The sequence below is a fragment of the Beta vulgaris genome, chromosome 5 (assembly GCF_026745355.1).
Source record: "Beta vulgaris subsp. vulgaris cultivar EL10 chromosome 5, EL10.2, whole genome shotgun sequence".
Lineage (NCBI taxonomy): Eukaryota > Viridiplantae > Streptophyta > Magnoliopsida > Caryophyllales > Amaranthaceae > Beta > Beta vulgaris.
Window position 1 is genome coordinate 64,896,797 of NC_079206.1, and position 17,570 is coordinate 64,914,366.

At 35.3% G+C, this 17,570-nt stretch overlaps 3 protein-coding genes across 3 annotated transcripts; 1 reads left to right on the forward strand and 2 right to left on the reverse strand.

Annotated features, from left to right (window-relative positions):
• Window positions 1–2,667: 2,667 nt before the first annotated feature.
• Window positions 2,668–5,945, reverse strand: LOC104894565 (protein LIFEGUARD 2-like). Its single transcript, XM_057395291.1, is given in 5 exon segments — window positions 2,668–2,976; window positions 3,063–3,220; window positions 4,807–4,870; window positions 4,872–4,921; window positions 5,434–5,945. Coding segments are annotated over 5 exon segments (747 nt in total). The 5' UTR covers window positions 5,702–5,945; the 3' UTR covers window positions 2,668–2,769.
• A 3,200-nt stretch (window positions 5,946–9,145) lies between these two features.
• Window positions 9,146–9,565, forward strand: LOC130591485 (zinc finger A20 and AN1 domain-containing stress-associated protein 12-like). Its single transcript, XM_057394821.1, has one exon. The coding sequence runs from the start codon at window positions 9,146–9,148 to the stop codon at window positions 9,563–9,565; it is 420 nt and encodes a 139-aa protein (XP_057250804.1).
• A 4,988-nt stretch (window positions 9,566–14,553) lies between these two features.
• On the reverse strand, window positions 14,554–16,001 carry LOC125497420 (uncharacterized). The gene is made up of 3 exons (XM_048644246.2): window positions 15,827–16,001; window positions 15,624–15,744; window positions 14,554–15,037 (listed from the first exon to the last, which is right to left on the reverse strand). Exons 1-3 carry the CDS (start codon window positions 15,889–15,891, stop codon window positions 14,906–14,908), a joined length of 318 nt encoding a protein of 105 aa, XP_048500203.2. The 5' UTR covers window positions 15,892–16,001; the 3' UTR covers window positions 14,554–14,905.
• Window positions 16,002–17,570: the final 1,569 nt, after the last annotated feature.

The window sequence follows — 17,570 nt, forward strand, 5'->3', positions numbered from 1 at the left end:
AAATACTTGGTCAGTATCGAAAAAGGGAGAATAACTAGGTTGAAACATAAGAGATATAGTTCACGTGCACTGTACATATTTGGTTTTAATGAGTCAACGCTGAAAATGCTTGGTGAATGTCGAAAAATGCATCGAGGTTATTCCTCGCATAAAAATTTCTTCTTAAGGTATTCTTTTGCCAGATTTTTTTCAAAAGGTTGTGGACACGATTTTAGACATCCCAGGGACTTGTGCATCGAATTTCGTGGAATGTCTCGAGGGGACATAGGATGGTATATTAAGGGATTTCACGATTTTAAACGGGCCTAAGAACAACTTTTACTACCGTTTCGGGACCATTCCGTGGCTGCACCTTAAAATAATATAGGTGTTTGATAGCATTCTGGGGATATTCAGATGGTGTGAAGCTCTTTGGATGTATTATAAGTCGTGTCGCACTACATAGGATGGTTTCGGCGAAAAATATGACTGAGCCCGAGTGAGCCCTGAAACGGTCAAAATTGAAGGCTATAACTCACGGTTTTAGACGTTCTTGGGAGCCGTGTACCGAATTTCGTGGGATGTCTCGAGGGGATATAGGATGGTATATTAAGGACTTCCACGATTTTGAACGGACATAAGAACAACTTTTATGACCGTTTCGGGGCAATTCCGTGGCTGCACCTTAAAATCATAAAAATGGTGGTTTGATGGCATTCTGGAGCCATTCAGATGGTGTGAAGCCATTATAAATAGTGTCGCACCACATAGGATGGTTTTTGGCAAAAAATATGATTGGGCTCGAGGGAGCCTTGAAACGGTCAAAAGTGAAGGCTATAAGTCACGGTTTTGGACGTCCCCGGGAGCCGTGCATCGAATTTCATGGGATGTCTCGAGGGGACATAGGATGCTATATTAATGATTTCCACTATTTTACACGGCCTAAGAACAACTTTTACGACCGTTTCAGGCCATTTCGTGGCTGCACCTTAAAATCATAAATTGGTGGTTTGAACTTTGATGGCATTCTGGGAAAATTCAAATGGTGCAAAACTCCCGAATGCATTATAAGTCTTCCCGCACCGCATAGGAAGGTTTTCGGCGAAAAATATGACTGGGCCTGAGTGAGCCCTAAAATGGTCAAAATTGAAGGCTATAAGTCACGGTTTTCGACGTCCCCGGGAGCCGTGATCCGAACTTCATGGGATGTCTCGAGGGGATATAGGATGGTATATTAAGGACTTCCATGACTTTGAACGGGCCTAAGAACAACTTTTACGACCATTTCGGAGACATTTCGTGGCTGCACCATAAAATTATAAATTGGTGGTTTGATAGCATTCTGGGACAATTCAGAAGGTGTGAAACTCTATAAATGCATTATAAGTCGTGCTGCACCCCATAGGATGGTTTTAGGCGAAAAATATGACCGGGCCCGAAGGAGCCCTAAAACAGTCAAAATTGAAGGTTATAAGTCACGGTTTTAGACGTCCCCGAAACCCATGCATCAAATTTCATGGGATATCTCGAAGGGACATAGAATGTTATATTAAGTACTTCCACGACTTTAAACGGGCATAAGAACAACTTTCACGATCGTTTCTAGGTCATTTTGTGGCGACACCACATAATCTTAAATGAGTGGTTTGATGCTTTTTCGGGCTATTCAGATGATGTGAAACACCCGGGATAATAATTGAAAAAAATGAGAAAATTATCTCTAAGTATGTAGTGACAAGATTTCAAGTGAAGATAGTAATAATAAAAAAAAAACAGAGAGTACTACCAATAAGAGAAAAAGTCCATCTTGTAAATTTTAAAACTTTACTGGTCACTTTTATGTAAGTATCCCTAATGACACTATTATACCTTAAATCTTATTCTTATAAAAACATTATGCCTTGCAATCAAATTGGCTCGAAGCCTAAGTTACAAAATATTATATTTGAAACGGGTTGTTTCACTATTGCTAGCAGGTTGTCTAAGAGTGCTATTTTTTTTTCCGATTTAGATGTTGTTAGAAAATGTTTTATTCTTTAGTAAGAACTTTGTTTCTATCAAGTTGTCTCATGTATTACGGAATAGTATTGTTGTCCATCACCTAGCTAGGATTATCCCATTTGGTGTTGAATTATCCCACGAAAGTGTCTCCCTTTTCCTATGAACGCTCTATATATCAGTTAATAATGCATCAGTTGATCCAAAAACCTACTCAATAAATACAAAAGCGAAGTCGAATATTTTCTTACACTCTTCAATTACCTGGCTTCGTTTAAGGTTAAAAATACTTTCATATTGGAGAAAAGTAGGTAGCAAATGTCTTTAGACGTTACTTTCGCAATACCTTTATATAAAATCTGGGAGTATCAACGTATCAGAACTTCTGATATGTAATACAACTCCCTCTATAGAAAAACTCAGCCGTTTAAATGATCGTACTAGATCATCAGATGATGACAATGTTTTGTTACTTGTCCACCCTCTAACGTGTAATGTTCTTCATAAATTTGATTACCAGCTATTAGCATGGTAGAACATCATTAACATCATATTGCATGAGATTATTGCCTTGTTGATCATAGTCATAAATTCATTCTCCACTTCATGTCGCGTAAACAAAGGTGGAATACTATGGAAGATTTCTTTGTACATTTTGCACATAGTATCAATATTTCTCCAGACAAAAACTTCAAGGGCAGTAACAAAACGAACTATGTACGTAAGATACGTTACATGTACGTAAAAGAGATTTGATCAAGATACAATCGTAAAAGTCTTAACGTGAAGCGCCTAATTGTCAACAGCTCTGAAAACTGTCATCAGAGATAGGAAGAGGTTAATAATGTCAAGATACAATGCAACAGCAGCCCAGATGTACTGGTCATAAGTGTATCTCTTGATGAGGTTGTCGGTATCATAAACGATATAGCCACAGAAGATGATGGACGCCACGCAACCATAGATCATTACACCAATTTTCCCCAATGGGAAGAATATCTGCATTTATGAAATTTAGCAATTTCAGACAAATGAAAAAATCAGAGAGTATGAATCAGCTGACGAGAGCTATGACAGTATCCTACCTGAATTATAGAGAAGATGATCAGCACAAACAAAGCCCCAAACAAGAAAGGACCAAGGAAATTGAAGTCATGACCTCTCTTTGCTGCCCAGAATGTGTAGAGAGTGAGACTTACAACCACTGCAGCCGTCAATATCACAGACTCCAAAATGACTTTCCCTGTCCATTGGAAACTTCAGTGAGTTCATGCTAAAGATTACATTTACCTAAGTCGCCCAACACGGCAGTTTTTAGCATTATATGCGATCATATACAACATCGCCAAACTTCTCGCATCACCACAATAAAGTTGCGAGAAAAGGTAAATATTTACAACATGCAGAACTAGTCACCCAAGAAAGTCTTTGACAGCTAGTTATCACACCATACTCAACAGTCTAGAACTCAATATCCAACAAAGTAAACAAAACCCTACAAGTACAAACATTGTCCCTCCAGCACAAGTGGCATAAGCCTAAATTCGCAGAAGTGGATGATGCTCACATAATTCAAGTAGGAAGTGAACAAAGATATCTCCAAATTTATCTAGAACGGCCCAGCAACTAGGGGCAAATCCATGCTTTAGATTGTGGGCTCACTCGACCCCACTTCCAAATTTTGCTTATTAAAGTTTAGAATATTACATGATTACTTAAAAAAATTATCGATCAACCCCACCAGAAGTCTACTCAATTTTATTTCGACTCCAATAGAAATCATCCCTATCACTGCCAGCAACCAAGTCATTAGACTAGCATGTCTTATGAAAACCTCCTATTTACTTATGTCATTATTCCCTTCAGGTCCACAATAAGAAATCCAGCACCAATGTAACTGCTCTTTGCCATTACAAAATCAGCGTGCATGGATACTAAGAGCAACACACACCTTTCCAGCATCAAAGATTACAAGTTGCCAAGCCTAAACTTCAGTTCGCAATTTAACCATAAAGGATCATCTATCATTCATCTTTTTCCCGTCATAGGCTCATAGCTTTGATGTCCCTCTGTCCTATTATCAAATCCCCAGGTTCCAAAGTAATTGCACCCGAGCCGAATAATAGTGAATAAATATCCAATAAAAGAACTATGCTATTTAAAAATCCGTTCTCCATCTAACATATGAGGGGAGCACATATTGTTAGAACTACTTGGTCAGAGCCTACCCCAATTTCTCCTACCTGTAGTGTAGAAGACACCTACGGAGCATGGGTTCTCATCCAGGAAGACGTGCCCATAGCGGGTGTGGCCATGACAACCATACTCTATGAGTGCTACGTACTTTATTTAACTTTTTTGTGCCAAACATTGCTCTAATTCCTTCATATTTCTAGTCCTTTTTTTTTGTTGAAAACCCATTTTCCATATCAATTAAGTATTTAGATTAAGTATATACTTTGCTCTATTCCTTGAACAAAAATATCCGGTATGGCAATATCCATTTTTGTGCCTGATTCCATTTCCATACCCATTCCTGTGCAACCTAGTGGAGAACTTGTTCTCCGTCTAGCTTTTTCCAAATCAGAAGTACTCTATCAATACAGCAAAGAATAATGAATAAATAGTAATTACTTGGAACAAAAGTGATCCTTCCTTCCCACAAAGTAATCCCCCAAAAGATGTTCATACAAAGGGATTTAGTTCATCAGTATAACCCACAATGACAATGACAAAGCCATCAATAGAAGATTCAAATTTCAATCATTTCAAGTTCAAATGTTCATCAGCTACACAACAAAGTAAACGAAACGAACAAGTAAAACTTACCACTAGTAAATGCACATGTCAAGCCAACCGAAAACGCGAGCGAGATAGTGAAAATCCCAAGCAAACACATAGTTCACCGGATGACTTTGATGATAGTAGTACAAAGGGCATAGCACTATAACAATTAAGAACAACAAACACACCAAAATTAGTCAAAATCAACAACACCTCAATCCAGCAACACAACAATATCCATAATCAACTCCCAACAAACTTCAACGAAAAGTTCACAGCATATCATGTAAAAATGACCAATTTAAGATAACAAAACTACCCTTCTTCCAAAAAAGTATATAAGAAATAATTTCAACTAAAATTGCAACAAACACAACCCCAAAATCAATTCTCCAACAAACTTCATACCATAAATCTACAGATAACAAAATTAACCTTCTTCCAACAAAATATACAAGAAATAATTTCAATTAAAGTTCAATTGCATCTAAATTCAATCAAAACAACGCGAACCCACAATACCTAATTACAGCCAAATTGAAACCCAAAAAACCAAAATCAAAACAAAACCCCCAACAATTCACCAAAAAACCCAATTCAATTCTCAAAAAAAATCTCAAAAATTCACCAAGAATAAAGACATAGAGGAGATAATGATTAATAGCAAATTACCAATCAAAGGAGTAATAATAAGGATGATGTAGCAAGCAAAACCCCCAGAACTAGAAGTGAAGAAATGAGCAATAGGATGATAAGAAACAACAATGGCACCAACTATAATGGTAGCAATTAATTGAATAGCGATGATTGAGTAAACTTTTCTTATGAAACTCCATCGAAGTTCTGGGCTTTCTAACATCACAGGATAAAGTTGTTGAGAATGAGACCCACTTTCTACATCATGTTTTGTGTATGCGTGTTCTCCTTGTTGTTGCCACATGATTATGAATTATGATCTTCTTCTTCTTTGTTGTTTGATGTTTTAGAAGTGAAGGATTTTGTGTGTTTTTCAGAGAGAAAAAGGTGTTTGGTGGGATTTTAAGGAGAGAGGAAAGGGAGTAACGAATGTTCTTGAGAATTCTTGTTTGTTTTTGGGTTCCTTTTTCGGGAGGATTCGTGTGAGAACGGTGGATGAGGAGATGGAAATGAGGTGGAACTTTCTGGAGGATATGCAGTTTTTTCTTTCTAAAAAAAACCTTGGAGTCAAGTTTGGGTAATTGGGTTTCTACTTTGGTTCTCCATTAAGATGTTGCAAGTTGGCCCCATTGGACTTTCGACAATCAAGTACTCGTTTGGTATACATGGAAATTTAAGATGAGAATGATTTTTAGGGTACGTTCGCTTTAACTGAACAGACTACATCTGATTATTCTTGAGTTTTAGATTTTTGTACCTGATTAGATCGGATTAGTATTGATTAAACTTGATGAATCTGGACTATCTTTATAAGGTGAAGAGAACGCACCTTTAGATCCATTCTCTTAACCTAATTTCGACAATGTTGAAACGTGATAGTAGAGTGTGAATTTGATTTGAAAAATCTTTTAAAACTGAAAGAGATATTCTAACTACCCAGGGTCTGTTCCTCCAGCTTATTTTCAGTTCAGTTCGATTCAATTCAGTTCAACTCCATTCTTTTATCACGATTTTGTTAATTATTATTATTATGTTGGTCTAATTTATTTTACTAATTACTCTTATTATTATTATTATTTATTTTTATATCATTATTATTAAGTATTATTATAGTATTATTTTGTTTATTATAGCTTTACTCGTTATTATTACTATTATTATTAGGAGGAACATGGTTTAGGTCAAAAGCACAAATAAATTCACGTTTTTTAGCCCATAAACCAATCAAATCTCTTCAAAACGGTTTATGATGCAATTTTGCGCGGTCCAATCCAATCATTATTTTTATTACTAAATATTATTATATTATTAAATCAAACTATTAAATAGTAATATTAGTTTACTTCTTAGATATTATTTTTAATATATAATCATCATCAAGTATTAATATATTAATACAAATAATATAAAATAATTATTATTAATTATTCATTATTATTACTTATCAATATATATTTAATAATATTCATATTATTGTTGTTTAAATATAATTTATATATTTATTATATTTAATTTAATTCAATTCAGTTTAATTTAATTCAATTCAGTTCAGTTCAATTCAGCAGTTGTTTTATGCCGAAGAGAACAGACCCTGAGTTAACCATCACTCTCTATGAAAGTTTGTAATAGTTTAAGAAGATGGCCTTACAATTACTTGTTTGCTTAAAAAGTCTTATTTAATATTCCTTCCGTCTCGGAATACTCTTTACACTTTCCTTTCTTATATGTCTCGACTACTCTTTACACTTTTATTTTTGAAGATGACCCACTGTTGTTTTAATTTTCTACCTTTTAACTATTAGTGCACAATCTTTCTTTTATAAATATAATATTACCACTCATACTACCTACCAACTCTAACAGTTTGTCCCACACTCTCTCTTCACCATATAAAATAACATTATTTTTACTTCATACTAACAACTCCCACATCTATTTTTTCAAAAAAAAAAAACTTGATAGCCAAATAACAATTTATCATCTAAAACTTCGCTCCCTGCTAACTGTCAATAGTATTATAGGACGGAGGAAGTAATATTTATACATTCTCATATACTCCATTCGATTTGTATCAGTTTACCCATTTTTTGAGGTAGATTTGTTGAGACACTAATATAAACCTTAATATCTCTAATTACTAATAACCAATAATTACAAAAAGTGGATATTTGAATAATACACATTGAGATGAATCTAATAATTAACAAGATCTCACATGAATATATTTTTCCTTAAGTACAAATCACAATAGATGGGCAAATCAAAAAAAAAAAGTATCATATACCCGGGTGTGCTGTGAGCATGGTACACCCAATGCTATTTTTTTGCTCATTTAAAATCATCCATATGAGCAAAATGTACACAAAAATATGAGAGCTTCAAATGAGCAAAAATTGGTATTGGGACTTGGGTGTACCATGCACATAGCACACGCATATGAATGACATCATTATCAAAGTCATATATGTGATAATGTCAAAAATCAAAATAAGTAAACTAGTAAAAACTGGAGGGAGTAATTTGTTAGTGCTTAAAAAGACAGATTTAATAATAATTGTTATGTTGAAACATTAAATAAAGGTCTTATTAGACATCAATTTTTTATTGGCATAAAATTTAGTTAGGATTCGAACACATGATCTTTGATATGAAGTGTGAGCATTTAGCCAGTAATCTTAATGTTTCAAAGTAAAACATAATAAAGTCTTATAATTATATGTAAGTATAAAAACATGTAGACAAGGCTTTTGATTTCAACCTTGTTATTAAGTAATACTATAATAACATTTTCTTACTCAAATTCCATTGAAATTGCTATTATTATCCTAAATTCCTTAAATGTCTTTTTTTAAAAACAACTTATCATGCCATACTGTACATTTTCCAATTTCTTATTAAACAATATATTACGAAAAGCTAATAAAATCAATTATAAAATTTATAAATAATATATTTTATAAATATATATGACACATAGCATCATACGAGCCAACATATACTAATTATATATAATCAAGGGTGTTCATAACCATGAAATACCCATGCATAATACATTTCTAATCAATCAAGAATATTGTCTAACTCATGACTCTATACAAAAAAAAACCATATAGTAGTACCATATAGTACTATATATCTTATCTCTTTAGAGTTTTTCTTTTTACAAAATTTCCTTTTTTTTTTTACATCGACATATATATATATATATATATATATATATTAATATAATATATTATATATATATATTATATATAATATATATTTATATATATATTAAATATATATATAATATTATATATATATATATATATATATATATATATACTACATATTAGATTAGGATTAAAGAATCCCCTAAAAAAAAGATCAGGATTAAGAATTGTATACCTATATAAATATAAGACATTATATACTACAACAAGCACCATATATCCTTCCAAATCAAACCACAAGCAACGAAGACCTCACTTTCTCCGCGCAATAATCCAACTTCATTTGTTTTTCCTCTTGTCCATCGCACCAAAGTTCGTTTGTTTTTGTTTGTTACATACTGCTGTACGTAATTCACTCGATCCACTAATTGGAAGCATTCAATCAATCTCACCTAAGTCATATATTGGCTTAGCTTGTTTTACTCGTTACACGATAATATTAATTCAACTAAGTATTTTCGCACGCATAGCGTGCATATAAAACTAGTATTCTTAATTCGCAGCACTCTAGCTATAATCTCCAAAACAACGTAACCATGAATAACAACGTTCAAGATCCATCCCAACTTTGTGCTAACGGTTGTGGATTCTTCGCAAATCCTTCACTTAGAAACTTGTGTTCTTCATGTTACCGTGATTTCCTCAACAAAACTCTTCTCGAAATCGAGCGTAAATCATCCCATAACAACAAGCAGCAAACTATTGTACATGTTGATTCCACGGACAAGAAAGATGCAAGTACTAGTACACGTACAAGGTGTGATGCATGCAAGAAACGGGTCGGTTTGATCGGGTTCAAGTGCCGGTGCGGCGGCGTCTATTGTGGGTTGCACCGCTACGCCAACGAGCACTCTTGTGCCGTCGATAACATTCACAAGGCGCTTGAACGTGAGGCTCTATCCAAACAGTTGAACGCTGCTGCATGCAAGGCGGACAAATTTAGCTGCAGGATATGAAGTCCAATAGAGTTTGGATTACTTGAATTAATCAAGTTTCTGTCTTCTTTTCTTATTCTTCCTTGTTTTTTTGGTAGTTGTTACTACTCTATAGACTATACTATTCCATCAGTGTTATAATATAATGCCTACTTCATTTTTGGTGGATCAAATTTTAAAATCGTTGACTGAATATTCTCATTTGTTTATATAAAAAAAAAACATGTTCATGTGCGATCTTGTTAGATTCGTCTCAATGTCTAGTTTCATGCTATCAACTTTTTATATTTTTTTTAAATACGGAATTGAAGATATTAAAGGTCAAAGTTACATCTTGGAGACCGTGTCAAAAAGAAACAAACACTATATTATGACACTTATAGTAATAAAAAAAGAAAGATTGCTACGTGAAGATTTCAACCCACAACCTCAAGTATGAAAGAAAGAGATTCAACCATTACTCCACTATACCATTATTGCTTTTTCAATAAAAATTAATGGTGATATATGAATGGAAAACTTTTGAAATCCATATAATGAATGAGTGAGATGACTTTTTTAAATAAGTATGAGATGACTTATTTAACTATTACTAAATTGTAGCATAGAGAAAACCCGGAGTATCGTTCGGCTCAAATATTAATTCTTTATTTATTACATTTTATGATGGATATAGTTGTTTTTCCTCTTGCATTAGGAGTTAGTTTGTAATCTTTTAAGGCACAGAGATCAGAGAGGTTCCTCCGAACTTGAAGGTGGCGGGACTCTATCTTGATATCGTATCAAAAAGTATCTCGATCCCTTTGTAGATCACCACTGTATTTGGGCCTGGGCGTTGCCCCGACCGGGTTGGTATTGTGTTTCCGAACTTGATATGCATTTTTTCCATTCCCACTAAAAATACTAAGGAAAACTCAACATTTAAAAGATACAAATATAATAATGTGGACACTTAAAGCATGATTATTAAAAGTTGGATGAGATGGTTGCGTCATGTTATAATAACAAGAGGTCAGTTCAAATCTCGTTGCAAGCTAATTTTACTTTTGTTAATTGAGGTTGAGGTGGTAGACTAGTGGTATCGCTTCCCATATGTTATCCCTGAGGTATAGGGATAAAACATCATAGGACTCATTTGAGTAATTTCCCATATCCCCCCTCAAGTGAGTCCCCTTCATCTTACCAAAAAAATACCTAATTTTAAATTAAAACTAGATGGTCTCTTATAAGTCCGACTCTTTATGCACATAACACAATTTAATTGTTTCTATCTCTTTGTTTTCTTTAATTCCACGTACAGTCTCCATCAACATCTTACTTCTTTTATAATAGACTAGTTGTTGCTCCGCGCGCCTTCGCGCACGGCACCCCAAAACAGTAACATTGTTATATTCGCAATCGGTTAGATGAAGGTAGCGTAATGTGTGTTTTTTCACGATATGAAACAAATAAGTGAAATATAGGATGTGTAGAGAATGTGTTTTAAAACGAAGCATTTCTATAGATGATTTGAAGTCTAGAAATATTCTTTAAACCTACTTAACCTACATGAGCTTGTGGTGTTCCATCAGCTTGCAAAAAATGCATACACATGTACTAATTATATACAAATTTCTATAGTCATTAAAAAGCTACACATTAACTGTCATAGTTCTCAAAAAAGGCAAAAGTATGACCAATTAAGCGTCTTGTGAGCATTAGTGGTGGCAAAAGTAATGCTCTTGCATTCTTCTCTGTTCAATAGCTTTTGTGGGCAAGCTCCCACCTACAAGAAGCGACGGTTCAAATGGTTAGTGAGATGATAAGCTAGTTTGTAGGAGTTGAAAAGCAATAGATAAAATGTAGGGTCTGAAGAACTTTTCTTGTGAGTATGCATTCAAGTTTAAAGAGCTTTTTAGTATCAATATAAGTTAAATGTATATGAAAATACATCTATCTCAAGTGAGTCTATGCATCAAAGTTGAAAGAGCTTTTGAGTATCAATATCAAATGAATGTATATAGAAATGCATCTATCTGAAACCTACATTATTCTTTGATCACACGCTCATATCAACCATTTTAAATAACCAAAATGGTAATATCAAGCTGCATTATCAATCAAACTCTTGACTATAACCAAACTGCTAATATCAAGCTGCATTATCAATCAAACTCTTGACTGTATATTGGTTTGTAAAAGTACAATGCCTCATGGCAAGTGCTAAGCAGAAGACATGTTCTCATAGTAACAAAGGGATCACAACTACTTGCTAGCCACAAGATCAAGTCTATAGTGTGGAATTCCGAGTTTACAATAAGGCTCGGTATTCTCATAGTAACAACATATTAGAAACCTAAATTTAACACTTACATGTAATCTGTTCATTTAATCTATAGTGTCGAATTTTGAATTTACAGTAAGCCCTGTTATTTTCATAGTAACATCACATTGGAAACTATAAGTTAATTGTTGCTCTACTAAAAGCAACACAAAACAATTCCATACTTTCCTCGAAACGAATTTCTTTCTCATAAGTCAGGCGTGCTGGCTATAAGGCAGGAACACCTGGTAACTCTTGAGTGTATCTAACAATATTACTAAATGAGGAACATCTTCTTTTATAATAAATCAACTCAATAAGTAACTAATCTTGTGTTATCAATTCTTGCATTCTTTAAGTAAAACAGCTAAACAAAGCTAACTGTTATATGATGAAACATAAGTTTTAATATCTCATCAGAATTGGATTATGTGGTTGAAGTCAAAATGTTAGATTTTATTATGTTGACAAAGTTCTATTTCTTTAATATTTTGTGTAAGTTTATTTACCATTCACATATGTCATAAACATGGAAATCCTCTTGCACACTAATCATCATTTATAGCATGTACATATGTTCTTGCTATATGGGATTAGACGCATACCTAAGCTTCATCATATGTCTTGACGACAAGTCTAGCAGAGAACATCGGAGTCATCAGAAGAGGCTCCGTCATTATGGTATTCGTTAGCAGAGGAGGCGCAGGTCTCATTATTGGCTTCGGTAACAGAAGAGATGTAGGCAGAGAAATTGAAGGGATTGTAAGTTAATTTCTTTTTACATACCTTTGCAAGCCCAAATTGGCCATCAATACCTTCAATGTACATATCAGAAATTTTGCTTGAGTCTTCTGGTGTATCATTTGCAATGCATACGTCTTCCCATGGCAATTTTGGGTCTTGAATTGCATCGTATGCAATTTGGGGTGGTTTTTCAAACACTTTTGATTTTCCCTTACCAGCAACCGGTGTCTTCTTCTTTTTTGCTTTTCCACTCCATGAATCACGAATGCTAATACCTTGTTTTGCTTTTTGGGAAGCAGAGGCTGTTTTTGCAAGGCGGGGTAAAGGACCCCTACAGGGGGGTCCTGTATATTCTTTCAGCTCCTGCATTACCTTCTCCAGTGCTTCGCACGACTCTTTGCTTAGCCTTTCACTTGCCTCGGCGGAGTAGAACAATTTCCACGCGTAAGGGCTGCCGTCGGATATTGCATGAGCTAGGTACCTGCAAAGATACGCTTCGTCCTCTGTTTTGGCAGCAGTGGCTGCTTTTTTAAGTGGGTCAGTGTAGAAAAGAGGCGACATTTTAAGATGAGAATTCGACGGAAAAGAATGGCGGAAGAAAGGAGTAGAAGATGAAGAGAGGAGAAGGAAGGTGTGGAAGTTCAAGAGAGGAAAAGGAAAAGTTGGGTGAGGGTTAGACTGATGTGAAAGCTTTTGGGTTAGAGTGATATTAAAGCTGGGCGTTAGGAGGAAGGTGTCATTTATGGCAATTTTTAATAATGTTAGATATTGTTATAGCAGTAAGGATAAACACTGTATTTATAATGGTGTAAATAGAAAAGGGGGTTTCTCTTTCAACTACTATGCAACTTCATTTCACCGCAATCCAGTTGGTTTCTCACAAAAAGATTTTTGTCCTCTTTTGCAAAATTACGCGGTGACGAAATCTTTTTTTGTGAGAAATTCTTTGACTTATTATATTTTCCATTTCGTATTAGTACAAAATATACAAATTTGATTTTCTGAATATAGACGTTGAGTGGATCCAACAAGGCTTCACATTATTATGTTTTTTGTATACATTAATGAGAATATTTGATTAAAGATTTGAAACTTTGACTTAAAAAATAGAAATGAGAACTATATTTTGGGATAGAGGGAGTAATACATAGTGAAAAGTAAAGAGTTAGGGTCCGTTTTTCCTACTTTATTTTCTGTTAAGTTCAGTTCAATTTAGTTCAGTTCAATATAGTTTAGTTCAGCTCTAATAAGTTTAGTTTAGTTTAGTTCAGCTCCAATAAGTTTAGTTCAGTTCAGTTCAGTTGTTTTATGTATTATATATAGAAATAGTTATAAATGCAGTAAAAAAATTGCAACACACTTAAATGGCAAAATGTAGCAAATAAATTGGGATGGAGGGAGTATTAATGAAGTTCTTAGGCGTAATTATTCCGGTAACATTTTGTTGGAGTGGTATTTGTAGTTGGTTAGATGAAGTGAACCTGATGTCCGTTTTCGCATGATATGAAACAAAGTGTAAATATATGTTTGTCATGTTACGGTTTTTTAGAATTATCTTAGACACATTCATGTGTAATAACTTGTAGACTATAAGACTAATGCTCGTGTTTAGAACAATGTAAAGTAGACATTAACGATTGTAAAGCTATCAAAGATAAGTTTGGAATGGAAGCATATTCTCATAACTGGTTTGCATTCTAGAAATGTGTTTTAAGTTGTTTCCTTCCTACATTAGCTTGCTTTGTTAGTTGAACTTTGTTTTTTAAAAAGGGTGTGCTATGATAAGTTTTTAAAAGAGAGTAAGAGGTGGCTAATGTAAATGTCGCTAGATGTGTAGACAGGGAAACAATGAGGAATTGGTAAGACAACTTTTAAGCTTCGTAATAGAATTGATGTAAACACAATGGGAAAGAGCACTTAGGCATAATATAGACATAGATACATACTACTAAATAAAGGAGCATTTTAGAAAGATCAAGTGCGGCGACTTGATGAGTTAGTGTAATCAGGCTAAGAGTACAGATCTCATGCGCTAATGCTAGAGTTCATGCCTAGTGCTTGTACACTAAAAAGAGCAACTAAGAGCACATCTGATGAGTCGATGTTAAAGCTTGTGCGAAGTATTTGTGCACCCAAAAGTATTTACTACAAAAGCTAATTACCTAATAAACTTAACACATACCACTTGATTAGCAAGTAGTAGGGGTGTCGTATAGGAACAAAGAATGTGATTTGAAGTGAGCAACACAAAAGATCTTTGTTCCTATCAGAAGCCCACATTATGCAAAAAGGGCAGATTAGTTAACTGGGCTGTGCTAATTCCAGCGAACAGCCTTTGGAACCCAAGTTAGGATCTTGTTCCGAGCAAGTGCGGTCCCTGGAGCAATTTGTAAGAGGAATGGCCTTGTGCTAAGCCGGTGTGCGATTGGTTCAAATTCGAATATTCCCTGCATCAGAATATGCAACACGATTTAGTGTGGTCTGCTCTAATTAAGTAGAGGAAGCAAATTGAACATGGAAACTGTATCAAAGTACATGTATTGATTGGGACCATTATGTAGAAACTCGGAAGAATACTTAGCGCAGGTTTGTTTAATTTTCTATAACAAGGTGGAATTTCACTTTTTAAGATTCATTTATGTCCGGAAATCTAACTTTTTTTTGCTTTAAAAAAGAGGGAGATGAAGTTCAAAACGTAGTTAAGCTTTTGTGCCTACCTCGGTTGCTTCTTAGGTATGCTGAGAATACCATAGGCAGATAGTTCATAAGTTAGATGGACTTGTATTCATACAACAGGTGTTTAAAGTGTCTGAGATCAAGCAATTGCTAAAAGGTCTTACGAAGCAGTCAAATTAGTTTTATAGTGTGTCTCCTGCTTTACCTAAGAGTTTTATTGTCATTGTATGTACAGCAGCAGAGGTGGGTGAGCAGGCAAGTGTAGAGTTTTGTCTTTGTAATTAGAGCAATTAGAGCCAATGCTGTAAGCAATCATTGAACAACACAACTAACTATGATATAAGGCTGTGTACTTACAGCAGCAATTTCATCGTAGATCTCAGATGCGTCCATCCTAAAAAGGATTTCACATTCTTGGGTGAACGCTGTGAAGGTCATATCTCCGGTGCCATCGGTAGCGTCAAATTTGAAAGTTATTCTGTAGAAGGACAGATGTACAGGTGCATAAGACAGTGGAACTCAGCGGTGTGTGTAAAGTAGTGCGCCTATGAAAAGAATACCTAGGAGCTGCTATGCATCCTTCCTTGGAGCAAAACTTGCATGCGAAGGAAGAGCCGACATCCATTTCAGTTCTCTTACCGCAGTTGTTGCAACCGATGTATGTCACAATTTTCGAGCGCTCGGGTTCTGGAATGGTGATTTTAATCCAGTGCCTTTCTTCCTGCAGCGTATTTCCGACCTGTGGTTTAAGAAACATTTGAACTGCTAATTAAATGGTTTGTTTGCATGAGTAACACACGCTACTAAGATTCTCAACAAGCATGATTATGTATTTTGCAGGCGTTTTGTAAATATGGAGAACATTGCGGCACTAACAGCTATATAGATTACCTCTTTTAACTTGATCGACTCAATCGAGAGGACTTCATTTTGTTCGGTTGGATTCCGAACCTCCTGGATGCGTTCCATCCTTGAAAGCACCAGTGCACGCTTTTCCCTGGACCTGCAGTGAAGTATAGTGACGTGTAAGATATCGAATAGTTAATATAACTGATGAGAGATGGTATGAATTGAAGTGACAAACCATTGGCGTAGTGCATCTGCTCGCTCTCCAACTGGATTGCGGTGAAATGAAGTTGACATAGTAGTTGAAAGAGAAAAACCTGTAAGTAAGGTGTATGAGTTCAAGTTCTAGTATAAATGTGTACTTAAGGCAATGCAACTTTGGGTTTATCAGGAATATGAGATCTATACATTTTTGGTGAATGCATCAGGAACATCTTATTCAAGAACATGAATGTTAATATGAGCGGAACGCATTATATATGATCAAGTCGTTAAGCAGGAATAATGGCTATATTAAAGTTCTGAGATAGTTCTGAGCATTGTTCTAGGTGTGGCTGCATAGTATGAAATATCTGACCTTTGTGGCTAGATGGTTTGAGAGATGTGAAGCCAACGACAAGGGCTGGCCCAACCCATGATTTCAAGAGGTTGGCTTCTGTCCCTGTAAGATCGTCCCACACAGAAATGGTTAACGGTTGTTCAGCGCTGCACGGAGAAAAAAACTTGTTCATTAGTGTTGGTGTGATGCTTTTGAAGGATATCAATGTGCAAAGCAGTAGTTTAGACTGTGGTCAGTAATGACGACCTCGCGCACTTCATGTGTAACACCAGATGAAGTTGTTATTGATCGAGTATCTTCAACGAATAAGACAATGCCCAGCACATCTAAGTAGTAAGAAACACGCAATTAGGATTAGCGCAAATGCTTAAGTAATTTGAAAAAGGAAGGGTGCGCACCATATCGATCATTAGCATCGGCTGTGCGAGGGATAGTAGCTATCGGCTGATATTCAGGCTCCACAGGCTCTGCCTCAGGGTCTAAGTCTTGAATCATGGCCTGTCCGCCAAAACTCATTTGGCAGTCATCTTCTCGAGTGGCATAGCGGCCCAACACTGATTTTAAAGGTGCATTTGCAATCTCATACTCGTGGTTGCTCTTAAAGACAGATTCATATTCCTCAATCTGATTTTCAAACAGCGCGCCACGCATTTTATTGCCCTACCATTTAAAGCAGCGGTGTGGAAAGTAGTTAGCGTAGACACACAGTTAGGGATATGGTAATAAACACAGGGAAGTACAATGTTAGAACTTATTGCTAGAGTGGTAGACATAAGGAAATAGAACATATACAGAGCTAACAACCTTCTCATCCTCAAAGAGGAGTTGTTGGTACCGAGTCTTTTTTTGAGGCGAAACCAATGTACGTGATTTTTCTTTTAGCTTGACTTTGACCTTGT